Source organism: Meles meles, chromosome 21 (assembly GCF_922984935.1).
Source record: "Meles meles chromosome 21, mMelMel3.1 paternal haplotype, whole genome shotgun sequence".
NCBI classification, from domain to species: Eukaryota; Metazoa; Chordata; class Mammalia; order Carnivora; family Mustelidae; genus Meles; species Meles meles.
The window spans coordinates 8,831,721-8,844,434 of record NC_060086.1 but is presented as its reverse complement, the minus strand read 5'-3'; the positions used below and the strand labels follow the sequence as shown (position 1 = coordinate 8,844,434).

The 12,714-nt window shown below is 59.2% G+C and overlaps 2 protein-coding genes across 2 annotated transcripts; one reads left to right on the top strand and one right to left on the bottom strand.

The window, feature by feature from the left end:
* Window positions 1–926: 926 nt before the first annotated feature.
* Window positions 927–7,008, top strand: AP1S1 (adaptor related protein complex 1 subunit sigma 1). Its single transcript, XM_045994203.1, has 5 exons — window positions 927–1,021; window positions 2,844–3,022; window positions 3,680–3,788; window positions 4,835–4,972; window positions 6,217–7,008. Exons 1-5 carry the CDS (start codon window positions 1,019–1,021, stop codon window positions 6,262–6,264), a joined length of 477 nt encoding a protein of 158 aa, XP_045850159.1. The 5' UTR covers window positions 927–1,018; the 3' UTR covers window positions 6,265–7,008.
* Window positions 7,009–7,891: 883 nt separating this feature from the next.
* VGF (VGF nerve growth factor inducible) lies at window positions 7,892–12,653 on the bottom strand. The gene is made up of 3 exons (XM_045992548.1): window positions 12,596–12,653; window positions 10,759–10,983; window positions 7,892–10,251 (listed from the first exon to the last, which is right to left on the bottom strand). The coding sequence occupies exon 3, from the start codon at window positions 10,229–10,231 to the stop codon at window positions 8,378–8,380; it is 1,854 nt and encodes a 617-aa protein (XP_045848504.1). The 5' UTR covers window positions 10,232–10,251; window positions 10,759–10,983; window positions 12,596–12,653; the 3' UTR covers window positions 7,892–8,377.
* Window positions 12,654–12,714: the final 61 nt, after the last annotated feature.

The window sequence follows — 12,714 nt, the reverse complement described above, 5'->3', positions numbered from 1 at the left end:
AAAAAAAGAGCATAAAATGGAGACGGGTGAGGCCTTAGCAACAATTGCTTCAAGTGCTATTCAGAAATAATAACATCATTTTCGACCTGACAAAAGGGAAGGTCTTCTCTACCCCGACCTGCCAATTGCTTCACTCGACCGCGAGGAAGCACGCGGGCACAGGTGCGCATGCTCACACGTGCACGCCGCCGGCCGGGAAGCCTCATCTAATTCACTAATTCACCGCCTCATCTTTGTCCTTGCGTCCCAGTTACATCTGTCCTTTTTCAGTTTCGACCCGTGCTGCCCTTTTAAGATGCTCGGCATTTCTTCCCGTTTTGCCTTCACTCATGCTCCTCTCCCTTCTCCTCACATCACTTTCCTACCAGCCCCCCCCCCTTTTTTTTAAATCTCCCATCGCCCTCATGACCTACCCACTTCCCTCACTTCAGGTGGGAGCCGCATCGAGCAGGTTCTCGGTACATCTCTCTTTTGGGCTCCATATTTATGTCAACCCCCGCCCCCCACCACCACTACCACGCTTTGCCTAGTCTTCCTCAAGTCCTCAAGTCAGGGCTCCTTCCCCACGTCCAGTTCCCACCCTGCGCCCTCTCCATCGCCCCCGCGCCCCCCTCAGTCGTCCCTGTTTCCCCACAAACTCCACCAGTCGTCCCCTCCACCTCTCACCCCCTTTCCCGCCTTTTCCCCCCAAGGTTCCGAAGCTCGAGGACCTCATTGTCCTCCTCCCCCATCTTCCAACCTGCCCACCAGAAGGCCTTGTTACCATGACGACAGAGCTACTCACAGCTGAAGTCGAGGACCTGGTTGCCATGGCTTCCGCATCTCCGCCTCCAGCCCCGCCCGCGCGCCCCGCAGAGCTGGCGCCTGCGCGGTACGCCTCCCGGAGGGCCTCGGAGCCGGGGCGGGACGGGGCGGGGCTTCAGACGAGAGGGAGGGAAGGAGGAGATAGGTTAAAAAAGGGAGTGGAGCTGGCGCGTACGGTGGCCGAAGAGGGACGCGCAGAGCCGGAGGCTGCAGGATGGTAGGCTGTGTGGAGAGGGAGGGGAGGGGGAACCGAGGGGCGTGGGCTGCACCTGCGGGGGTCCTTGGGGGCCGCCCTCTGTGGGGGCCGCCCTCTCTTCCTCCGGTCCTCAGAGGCCCCGCTTACGCGGGCGGGTGGGCCAGATGGCCTCGCAAGGAAGAGCAGCTGGAAACGGCTTTAGAGAGAAGGGACGGGGAGGGGGCGCATTTGGGGGGGCGAGAGGGGACTGATTAGGGGGCGGCGGAACCGTCCCGAGCCGGGGGTAGCGCGCGGGTGGCGGTCCAGGGGGTCCCGACCACTGCCACAGGAAGTCGCTCGAGGAAGAGGGGCGCGGAGGCCTGTCGGCGAAGGGAGGCGGCGGGGTTGGCGGGTCACCAAGACCCTCTGTTCCCCGTGCAGCCCAGAGGAACGGGGGGGCCCGGGGAGAGCGGTGTGTGGGAAGGGAGAGTTTCCGGGTCCGAGGAGTGGATGTCCTGCCTCGGTTTATCGCTCTGCTCGCCTGCAGGCTGGGGTGAGGTGGGAAAGCCAAGTGGGCTCGAGGTCTTGCTCTCCGGGACCCAGGCTTCAGATCCCCGGCTCCCGTGCTCTTGGCTCTCCGCCCCCATCCCATTCTCTTTCCGGAGCCCAGGCCTTCCGTTTTCCTGCTGGCTTCCCGCTCCCCCGCCCCCCAGTCTCAGAGGCGAAGGGCTCCCTTGCGCCCCTCTGTTGCCCTCCTGCCACGCTAGCAGCCTGTCCCCTTCCCCACCCCCAGACCCCCTTGATTTCTCATTTAATCTCCTAAACAAGCCCAGTTTCAAACACCCACGGATCCCAGCCCTTGGTAATGCCCAGGGAGAGGAGAACCGCAGGGAGAAGGAGCTAACTCCAGGGTGTAGACTGGACCCCCTGGAACTGGGAAACTGGGGGTGCATCATGGGGTAGTGAGGGCTGTGTACTCCTCCCCACTCTACTCAGCGTGCACTTTGTTCCACAAAACTCCAGGAACCACACAGGATGGCGGTGTCCTAACCCGAGGAACTGAGAGGGAAATTAATTTCGGTCACCTGATATCTGGAGAAGAGTGGGTGCATAGCTAGAGGCACCCTAAAAGGAAGAAAGACAGGACTGACGGTGGCCAGAGGCCTGGTTGGCTGAGGAGAGAAGAGGGTGGAATTTACCCCTGGGCATACGACTGGCGCCGGAGGGCAGTGCATTGGGGACATCCGCAAGGGTGTATGGTTAGGAATAGGGTGGAGAATTGAGGAAGCTTCTGGAGAGACAAAATACCCCATTTCAGCATGGTGGTGGGTAGAGGGACTACAGAAGAAAGCAAATATCTCTGTGGCTTCAGCTATGAGCTGCTTGTCACCGTACTAGGCATTTTACTGACCTTTGGAAGACAGAAGTAGGAAACAGGAGGTGAAGGAATAATAATAGTGACACTTAAGGTGTTACAGTCCTTACCACGTGACAGGCACAATTGTGTGTAGCAACTCATTTAATCCCTCCAAACAGGTAGGTACTTTTATTACATCCATCTTACAGACCAGGAAACTGAGGCCCTGAGACATAGAATTATCACCCGAGGCAAATTTCTCCACTACTGGAGCCAGGATTTGAACCCAAATGACAGACTCCGAAGCTCTGACATGCCCCAGAAGGAAAGGCACCTGCTGCTGGGCATACCCAGAGTTGACAGCAAGGACTGCTGTTTGAAGCCCGTGGGAGCTGTGAATAGAGAAGAGTTAGAGGCATTTGTGGGACACACCCGTAGCTGTGTTTCTGGAGTAAACAAACCCGGAGAACCAGATCTCTGACCCTCAGCTCTGCCCCCTGCCCCTAGATGCGATTCATGCTGCTGTTCAGCCGGCAGGGGAAGCTGCGGCTGCAGAAATGGTACCTGGCCACATCAGACAAGGAGCGGAAGAAAATGGTCCGGGAGCTTATGCAGGTTGTTCTGGCTCGCAAGCCCAAGATGTGCAGCTTCCTGGAGTGGAGGGATCTCAAAGTCGTCTATAAGAGGTGACTCGCCACCGACTTTCCATAGCTGTCCGGATCCTGCCGGAGGGGGATCTGGCAATGGGTTCAAATGGCTGAGCAATAAGGTCAGGGAGAACTGAGAGCTAAGGCCATCTGGAGGGCAGTGAGGAACTCCAGCTTCCTTTGCTGTCCAAACTTACCTGGAAGAAATTCTGGTTCCCCACTTGTTTCGTTCATGCCTGACACCTGGCTCTGTCACCAAGGCCTTATCCTGTCCTCATTCAGCCTCATTCAACAATAATTGATCCTGCACCGCCTCTCCCCAAACACGTGCCGCGCATGCACATGCACGCACGCACACACACGCGCACGCACACACACACACACACACACATGACCTGTCCAGTTCCTTCTCTGAGCAGCTGGATTAGTTGCCTTGGGTTTTTGCTGAGTCAAACTGAACAGGTCAGAGGGCAAGAGGGAAAGAGCTTGCATATTTGCCTCTGTCTTGTGAGAGCCACCAAGAGGCAGAGTGAGTTGTTACTATTTGCATACCCTGGGGCCACCCAGCCTGTGTCCAGCAGGGACACAGACCCTGCGCTGGGAATAAGGAGAAAGGGAGTTTGGGCACACAGCGCATGGGTCCTAAAGTAGGCCTAGCAGCCCTTCCAGCGACCCCACCTGTGCCCCTGCCCGCAGATACGCCAGCCTCTACTTCTGCTGCGCCATCGAAGGCCAAGACAATGAGCTCATCACGCTGGAGCTGATCCACCGGTATGTGGAGCTCCTGGACAAGTACTTCGGCAGCGTAAGTCTCCCCACCCGCCCTGTCCGTACCCAGCAGTCCCCTCTTTCTACCAAACCCTGGGACCCTTCCAGTCTCTGCCTGGAAGGTTTGGGAGAGGTGAAGTTGGAACAGTGAGAACAGTAATTAATTCCCCTCTTTAAGCCTTAAGCCTATTAGCCATATCCCTTAATCAGCCAGGAGTGGGGGGGGGGGCGGTACACACCAGAATCTGCCACTCAGTACATCTAGAGCTGAGCTCCGAGGTCTCACAAAAGGACAGAGCCCACATTCAGGACAGAGCCCACATTCAGGTTTTATCAGTGGCTCCTGACCTTGACTTCGCATTGGAATTTTCTGGAGAGTTGATTTTTTTTTTTTTTTTTTTTTTTAATTAGTGATGTCGGGTCCCATGCCCAGCAAGTCTGGATTTACTGATCAGCGGGGGAGAGCAGGGATAGCCCAGGCATGGACAGTCAGCTCAGACCTTAGATGGGGAGAAGTAATAATTTCCTCATTTGTATCCCAAATTAACAGTTTACAAAGAGCTTTCAAGCTCTCGTGTCTGGTCTTCATTTTATCTGGTGAGTAGGTGGTGTTATCTCAATTTTCCGATGAGAAACCAGACTCAGAGAAATGAAATGTCATGTCCATCTCGCGGCGTGGTGGCAGAGCCCTGCTTGGCGCTCAAGTCTTTCCACCCGTGATCCAGAATCTCCTCCTTCCTGGCCCCGTAGCGCCCAGGCAGGGAGGCTAGCCCGGCCCCTGGTGGGAAACAATGACACAGATTTTGGGGGGAAGGCAACAGGAATCACAGTCAAGTGTAGATTAGAGCAACTCATCTTTCGTGTTCACAGAGAAAGAGGCGAGACAAGGAGAAGGAAAAGTTAAACCGAGTACTAAGGCTTTGGGGTTCGGGGGTTCGTAGGCCTAGGGCAGGAGCCCGAGGTGGGAGCAGTGGTCACAAAGAAGACTGTGGAGCCATGAGAAGAAAAGAGGTGGGCGGCTGGGGTGCCAGTGGGGTGGGAATGCACCTTGACATTCAACTCTGCCTTTCCCCGTCCCCCCAGGTGTGCGAGCTGGACATCATCTTCAACTTTGAGAAGGCCTACTTCATCTTGGATGAATTTCTCATGGGGGGTGATGTCCAGGACACTTCCAAAAAGAGTGTGCTGAAGGCCATCGAGCAGGCTGACCTGCTGCAGGAGGTACGGGCCCGGGACAGTGAGGAGGAGGAAGAGTGCCATGGCACAGGGGGGCCCTGCCTTCCCTGGATACCTCACCTCCCAGCCACAGCTGCCGCCTTCCGGCCGCCAAGGGAACCCCCCTCCCTGTGGCGTCTGGCCCCCATGGCGCCCGGTTGGCCAGCTTGCCCTCAAGCACTGACTGACTGCTCAGGGTGGGAGGTCAGGGTGGCAGGCAGCCCGCCTGTGCCCGCTCTCCCTCCTTCTCCCGAGACCTAAGGTGTCTTGTCCCAGCCAGATCTCCTTGGTCCCATACTTCTCTTGGCATTTGGGGTTGCTCAGGGAATCGGAGAGGGGCACATGGTAGGTAATTCTTCTTTCCCTGGTGTCTCATGGAGGTGGGGTCCCCTCCCCCCACTTTTTTTTAACAGCACACACACACCCAAAAGCCTCTGCTCCTCAGAAGCAAGGGGCTGTGGGGATTTGGGGGTTGGGGTAGAGGGTGCCTGACTGTTGGTTCTCTGCTCTCCGACGCCCCCGCCCTCACCCCATTACTGCCTGCCCCCTCTCTGCTGTGCCACTGCTGAGACTTGGTGCAGGGAGATGAGTCACCAGAATCTGCAATGACAAGCAAGCCGGCCTGGGCTGGCTCTGAGGAGGGGGAGAGATGGGGGTTCATCTCTGCGGTAGGAGAAAGGGCAGGATTGAACTTGGCACCTCACTGGTCCAGCTTCCCCTTCACACACACACACACACACACACACACACACACACACACACACGTGCCCTGGCACACACACCCACCCCTATTACTAGGGCACTGCTCAGACCCTAATGACTCATTTCTCTGCAGTCTGGTTCACCTTCCCTCAGGGACCTGATGCCAACTTATTCCTCCCTGCCCCCACTCTGAATCAAAGGACCCAACCATCTGGCACCCCCAGCCTCCAGAAAGCAAGGGTTCCCACCCCTCAGTCCCATCTTCACTCCCCTCTGCCTCAGAGACGGAGCCCCCTGCTCCCCAAGCTTCTGGTTTGGGGTTCTCTGGGGGTGGCAGACCCCACCTGGAACCCCTACTTGCCACAGTTGGCTCTAGTGGCTGGTCCCTGGAGACTGGGGACTGGAGACTGTTCCAGCTTTGAACTCACATTGGCTTTTCTCTGCCCCCCCCCCGTTTGTGTCCCCCCCCCACCTGTGATTGTTGTTGTCTTGCCCACCTTCCTCTGCCTCTCCTGGTGTCTCTGCGTCACCCTCTGTCTCTGCCTCAGGAAGATGAGTCGCCCCGCAGTGTGCTGGAGGAGATGGGGCTGGCATAGCCCCCCACCCCGCCTGGGCCCGTGGAGCCGTGGGGAGCTGGTGGAGAGGCAGGGCACGAGTGCCCCTTTTCTTGGTGGGACCCAGCCGCCCCTCCTCTGCTGCCTCACCTTCTTCTGGAGTGAGCTGTGGGCTCAGGACCCTCAAACATTCCTTCCCTCACCTCTATCTCCTCTTTCCCCTTTCCCCGACGAAGGTTTTAGGAGCTAGGAGGTAGGAAAATGTGACCAAAATGGGGGTGCTATTTGGCTTTCTTTCCCTGCCTTTGAAGAACTAATGTTACCCCAGACTTTCTCCCCTCCCTTATAACTGTAAATATATAAATACGTCAGGTTAAAGGGAAAAGGTTTTCAGGGCTCTTCTCTTCTCCCTTGCCCCATAACCTACCTCCACCCTGCCCCAGTAGCCAGCTAGGGCAGCCCCTCTGCCTGGGATAGGGGTGGGGGGATTTCTGAGTACTGAGAGGGAAGACCTTTCCCCTCATCTACCCTCCTCCTCCTCGGCCGCCGCGGGGACTCTGTCCAGTGCCAGGGGAGGAACAACATGGTTAATTTTTTTCTAATCTTGCCACTTTGCGGGAAGTGATGGCTGGGGGAAGGGCAGGCTCTATGGGAGACTGTCCCTCCTTCACTCCATGTTTTGGGTGAGGCAGGAGCTAAGCTCCAGAGAGGAGCTAAGGGGTGGGGTGTGGGAAGCGTCTGACTTTATTTCCTTTCCTCTGAAATAAAAGGAAAAGCGTTTCTGGACTTTGTCTGCTTGGGCTCTGTGAAGGAAGGAAAGGCCCCTGGGATAAGTCAGGAGAGGATGGGAACTGGGATTGCTGGCGTTAAAGGAAAAAACAAACAAACAAAAATAGAGGACCTCCGGTTCAATTTGAATGATAATGAATATTTTTAGGATTCGCCTCCTATGAAAATACATCCATCCTTTATCCAAAGTGAAAATTTAATCTGTGCTGAGCGCCCCTATTCCAATCGGATTTGTGAGCTCAATGCCTCTCTGAACTTGGTACCCCCAGCTCCCCAGCCACCTTCAGCCAGGGACAAGCAACTCCTGGGGACATGGTTTCACTCCTGGGAGGTTCCTTTGTGGAAGATTTCATTCAGCTGGTTGAGTTTTATTTGGAGAGAGGAATCAGGGGGTCAAGGGTACAGCCAACCGTGTATGCTTACCAAAGGGTTGAGAAGTGGCTGAAAGCAGGGTGTTTCTGTAGCTGGAGGCCCCTTCTCCCTGTGTGTTGTGAAATACACAAGACCAGGGAATTTAGGGATCCGGGGAAGGGAGGCGAGTGGTGAGGTTGGAATCGGGCTGTGAGGAGCCACCAGGACTGCCTAAGAGGCTGGAGGCTAGAAGAAGCTTCTAAGTGGCCTGGAGCTGCCCCACCCTAGGGACCCACCACAACCGGCCACAGGCCACGATCACCACCCCCGCTAGGCTGGAAGTGGAATTTGGGCTTTCTTCATGGATATGGGCCATATTCTACTCTGAAATGCGGCTGAAAGCGGTTCCACCACCCTGGCTTTTGAACAGGAGGCGATGGGTGTTGTGGCCGGCGCTTCCCTCACCGCCCCTTGGGAAGGACCACGGAGGCCCAAGGGGACGGGTGAATAACGGAGAACAAAGTCCTAATAAAATAGTCACTTTTATTTCTTAGCAAAACTATTTCCTCCGTGAGGGGTATTTACAACAGAGAAGGGAAAGAATAGGTAAATTCACAGCGATCTGGAGAGGGTGGAGAGGCTCCTGGGAGGCCCAAAGGGCAGGAGACAGACACTTCTTCGCACAATTAACTGGAACAGCTTTTTCCGGTTTTGGACGGGGACGTCCCGAGAGGGACTAGGTGGGGACAGAGGCCCGGTGCGGGGTGGGGGGGATTCGCACAAACCACCCGCCCGCCTGGGGTGGCCCCGGCGGGCCTCCTTGAGTGAGTCTGGGGTGTTCGGGCTTGGAATCCGGGAAGCGGTCTGACGGGTCCCGGCGCAGCCCGGGGGCGGGGCCGGGAGGCGGCCAGGGGCGGGGCTGGGGTGCATGCAAACACCGAGAAAGGAGAGGAGAAACACGGAGGGGGGTGGCAGCGCACGCGGTAGCGGCGCACGGGGGCGGAGCCAGGGCAGGTCACGGGCGCCGGAGCAGCACGTGCTCGATATAATTCTCCAGCTCCTCCTGCTCCTGCATCCGGCGCTCCTCCGCCTCCGCCTCCTCCTGCGCGCGCCGCGCCTGGGCCTCCCGGTCAGGATAGTGGTGCGAAGGCGGCAGGGCGTGGTGGTAGTGGCGGCGGCGCGAGGCAGCGGGCGGCTGCAGTGTCCGCGGCCGGATGTAATTGGGAAGAGGGTGGTAGGGCCCGGGGGGAAACAACTCGTCCTCCTCGCGATCCCAGGGCGGGAGCACCTCGTTCCAGTCGGGCAGCTCCTCTCGGGCGGGGGCGGGGACAGGGGGCGGGGGCTGCGGGGAACGGACGTGGGTGGGGGCGGGGGCGGCCCGGGGGTGCGGCACCGGCTCGGGAGGGGCGTTCTTCTTCCGCTTCCGCTTCTCCTCCACTTCCTCGATGATGCTGACCACGTCGTCCGCTGGCAGGTGGAGTTTGGTGGACAGCTCAATGAGGCTGTCGATCGTCTGAGGGTCCATCTCTTCATCGTCGTCGTCCTCCTCCCCGCCCTCCTCTGCCCCCTCAGCCTCCTTTCGACGGTGGCCGGGCATCTCTTCCTGGGAGCGCTTGTCCTCGGCTCCGGCTTCCCCGTCCTCCTCCTCTGCGAACAGCAGCGCGTTCTGCCGCGCCCTCTCAGCCTCCTCCGCCTCTGCCTCCGCCTCCGCCGCCTCCTCGTCCTCTTCCCCCACCCTCTCTGCCCCGCCGCGTCTCTCCTGCTCCGCCTCCGCATCCTCCCTCTCGCTCTCTCGCTCCTCCTCCTTCTCCTGCAGCCCCCGACCCCCAAGGCCTCGCTGCCGGGCCCCGCCCTGCAGCAAATACTGGAGCAGCAGGTCGGAGGCGAGGTCTGCCAGCCGCTCTTCCTGCGCCGCGGCCTGCCGTGTGGCCTCTGCCTGCCGCCGCCCGGCCTCTACCTGCGCCAGCCCTTGCTGTAGAAGGCGCTCCCCCGCCTCAGAGCCGCCCAGGAGTGAGCTCTCCGGACGGCGCGCCTTGGGGAAAGGGGCACCCAGGCTTTGGTACGCCTTGGATAGGGGTGCCAATGCCTCACCTAGATGTGTTTTGGGGGAGGACACTCCTTCCCCGAACTGGTGGGCTTCAGGAAGGGGCCCACTCTCTGGCATACGCTCCTGGAATTGCGGGGGAGCAGGGGGTGGCAGGGGCGCGCGCTCCGGGACTCGCGCCTGGAACTCTCCCCACGAAGCGCGCCACACGCGCTCCGGCCCGGGGCTCTCCAGGTTGACTCGGGTCAGCGTGTGCGTGCGAGTTTCCGTCTCCGCTGCCGCTGTCTCTTGCTGGCGCTTGGCGTTGCTCGGACTGAAATCTCGCAGTTCCTGGAGCAGGGAAGCTAGCGCCTCGAGTTCTTCGGAGGGGTCGCCAGCCTCGGGACCATTCTCCTGAGTCTGAGCGCGAGGCGGGGCCGCAGGTGCCTGGGTCTCTGGCGCCGGGAGGCTGTGGGTCTGGCTGCGCACGGTCTCGGTCAGAAGAGCTTCTGCTGCTTCTTCCTTTGGCTCCTGCTGGGAGCCGCCGGGCGCGGGAGGCGAGCCGGGGCGGTCAAGTGCCTGCAGCAGCACTGCGGCCAGCGCCCGGGGATCCACGCCCTGGAAAAGCTCTCCCTCGTCCTGAGGCTCAGAATTTCGAGCGGCTCGGACCTCTGGGGCGCTAACATCCTTCGGTCCGGGCACTGCGTCCCCAGCTACCGGCTCTTTATGTTCAGAGCTGAGGGGAGGTGGCTGCGCCTCAGGGTGCCCCGGGGGCGCTGCTCCCAACCCCTTGATCAGTAGAAGGAAGCAGAAGAGGGTGGAAACCGGCAACCTGAGCGATTTCATGACCAAAGGACTGCCGGAGACTGTGAAAAATAGAAGGGACCAAAGAAAGAGAGGGTTTCTGTAAGAATTTTCCGCTCTCTGATTCTATATCCCCTTCCCCCACCTTTAATCAGGAAACCCAGGGCTTCCCTCATTCCCCTAACCTTACCCAGAAGAGGGACGTTTAGGTGCAAAGGAGAGAGATGTTGTGCCGATCTCTGGAGTCGTGTAAATGGGAAAACGCCCGCAACCCTCGCTCCCCCCCAGTGCCTCCTCGCCCCCTTGCCTAAGCCATCTCACTGCCAGCGCCCACGTACTAAGCAGCTAAGATAAGGGGGAAAAAATCTCTGATCCCTCCCCACAGGACTCCCCGGATGGTGCGTGGGCGACTTCAGCAGCAAGAGAAAAGCGGCGACTCCCCCATTTACCAGGGACCCTTACCGGGGGCTCCCCGCTGTGTTTTTAACACCCCCATCCGGGAGGAGAGAGAACCCTCCCTCACGCCCACGGCTGCCGAGGGTTTGAGGGATGGACAGCGGAGTATTTACCAGCTGGTGTCACGATGCGGGAGGTGGAGAGGAGGGTCGGGTCGGGGTGGGGTGGGGACAGGGGAAGATCGGGACGCGTCCGCCTCGGCTCCGAGCAGTGGCTGGGATAGGAGCGACGGTCGAGTTCTGGCGTCCAGTGGGTTGGGCTCAGCTGGGTCCGCGCGGCTCTGGGAGACTCGCTCGTTCCGGCTTCAGCACGCTGGACAGCGCCCGCGCCGCTGCCGCCTTATAAAGGGGAGAGCGCAGGGTCACGTGGGATCGCCCCGCCCCATTGACGTCAATGTTCATTCATGGGGAAGCGGGCGGGCGCCTCGAGGTGGGGGGCAGCCCAGTGATTGGAGAAGCTGTTCTTCTCCCGGCCCGCGCCTGCGCGCCGGGAGCCTTGGCTGGAGGGGCGTGCGCCAGCTTAGCACCGGGGAAATGAATGAATGAATGAATGAATGAAATCGCCGGGGCGGGCGGGGCAGGGGGCTATGAATGAATGAAGGAGGGACGAGGAGAAAAGGATGAATGAATGAATGGGAGAATGAATGGAAGGGTGAATGCTGAGAAGCTCCAAGGCGGGAGGGTAGGTTACAGAGCAACTTGCAGCTGCGGGAGCCCGCGTCGCTGAGCCGAACAGAATGGGGGCACTCCCAGGGTCTGACTGGGCATCAGTAGGAGATCCATACTGGGGAGGGGGAGGATAAAGATTCCAAAGCCGAGGAAGGGGCTGGACTACCCACCCCCGACAGCACGCACGGTTCACGGGGAACACACCCAAGGACGGCGTGAACCCGAGAGAGGAGGGACTGATCTGGGCGCCTGCTGGCGCTGTTCGCGGATCTGCGGTGCGGGGTGCCGGCCCTGGGCCGGGGCAGATGGGTGGATCTTGCGGTTTTGGTAATCCCGTTGGAAAGGGTCCGAGTCGGAAGAAAGGGGAAATACTGAGGATGTGTGCCTCTGTGTCGTATCTGTTCACAGTCGGTGCGTGTTTGGAGAAAAAGGTGTGTCTGTCCTTCTGTCCAGCTCACTCTGTAGCTTATGTTGGCGGCCCGGCTTGCCCCTGTCAGCCCACCTCTCCCCCACCCCTCCTCCTGCTTCTTTCCCTCCCTCTGCTTCCCCCCAAAGGACGTTTGGAGGGCGAGAGCAGACCAGGTGGGGAGGGGGTTGTGCAGGTTGGGGGGGTGACTCAACTCCAGCTCTCTCCATTGCTTAAAGGGAAGGTTGAACGCGTTGCAGAGGGGTGGGGGGGTGAGGGTGCAACGTCAGAGATAGCCCCTCTCTAACCATCAGACCCCTCGTCCGTATCTCCTGCCAGAGGCGTTGGGGTTGGGGGCTTGGACAGCTAGAGGTTGGGGGGGGCGATGACGCACAGATTGCGCAAAGAGAATCCATCAGCGAGCCAGGTCCAGTGAAGGGAGACCAGCCCGTGGGCGGGGGTGGAGGGAGGACGGAAATGGGGAGGGGGCAGGGGAGAAGGGAGGAAGGCAAGGGGAGCAGTCACTGCAGGAATGAAGGGGAGGAGGGAGGCTGGAGGGGGCTGCGGTGCAGGCAGAGAGCTGTGCGGGGGCGTGGGCAGGGAAAGGGGGGAGTGACAATGACACATGCCAGACACACAAGAACTGCGGACACAGGGGTGCCTGTGGGCACACGCAGGGCACCCACACCCTAAGACTCCGGAAACCGAGATCAGGGCTGTCTCTCAGGGGCTCAGAGACTCTTTCAGAGCCAGTCCTCAATCCCCTTCTCATCTCTTCCTAGCACTGACCCTCCTCTCTCTCTCTCTCTCTCTCTCTCTCTCTCTCTGACACACACACACACACACACACACACACACACACACACACACACTCACGTGCTTTCCTCTATAGCCAGCAGTGGCTTCTTGGTTCCATCAGTGGCTGGACTTTCCCAGAAGAAAGCCCATCAGCTCTGCAGGGAAAGAGGTGGGGAGGAGTAGAGAGAGAGGAGAGA

Coding starts and splice junctions, on each gene's coding strand:
- AP1S1 (XM_045994203.1), top strand. Junction 3,789..4,834: donor TGGACAAGTACTTCGGCAGC/GTAAGTCTCCCC, acceptor CCGTCCCCCCAG/GTGTGCGAGCTGGACATCAT. Junction 4,973..6,216: donor AGGCTGACCTGCTGCAGGAG/GTACGGGCCCGG, acceptor TCTCTGCCTCAG/GAAGATGAGTCGCCCCGCAG.
- VGF (XM_045992548.1), bottom strand. CDS start 10,231: ATGAAATCGCTCAGGTTGCCGGTTTCCACCCTCTTCTGCTTCCTTCTA.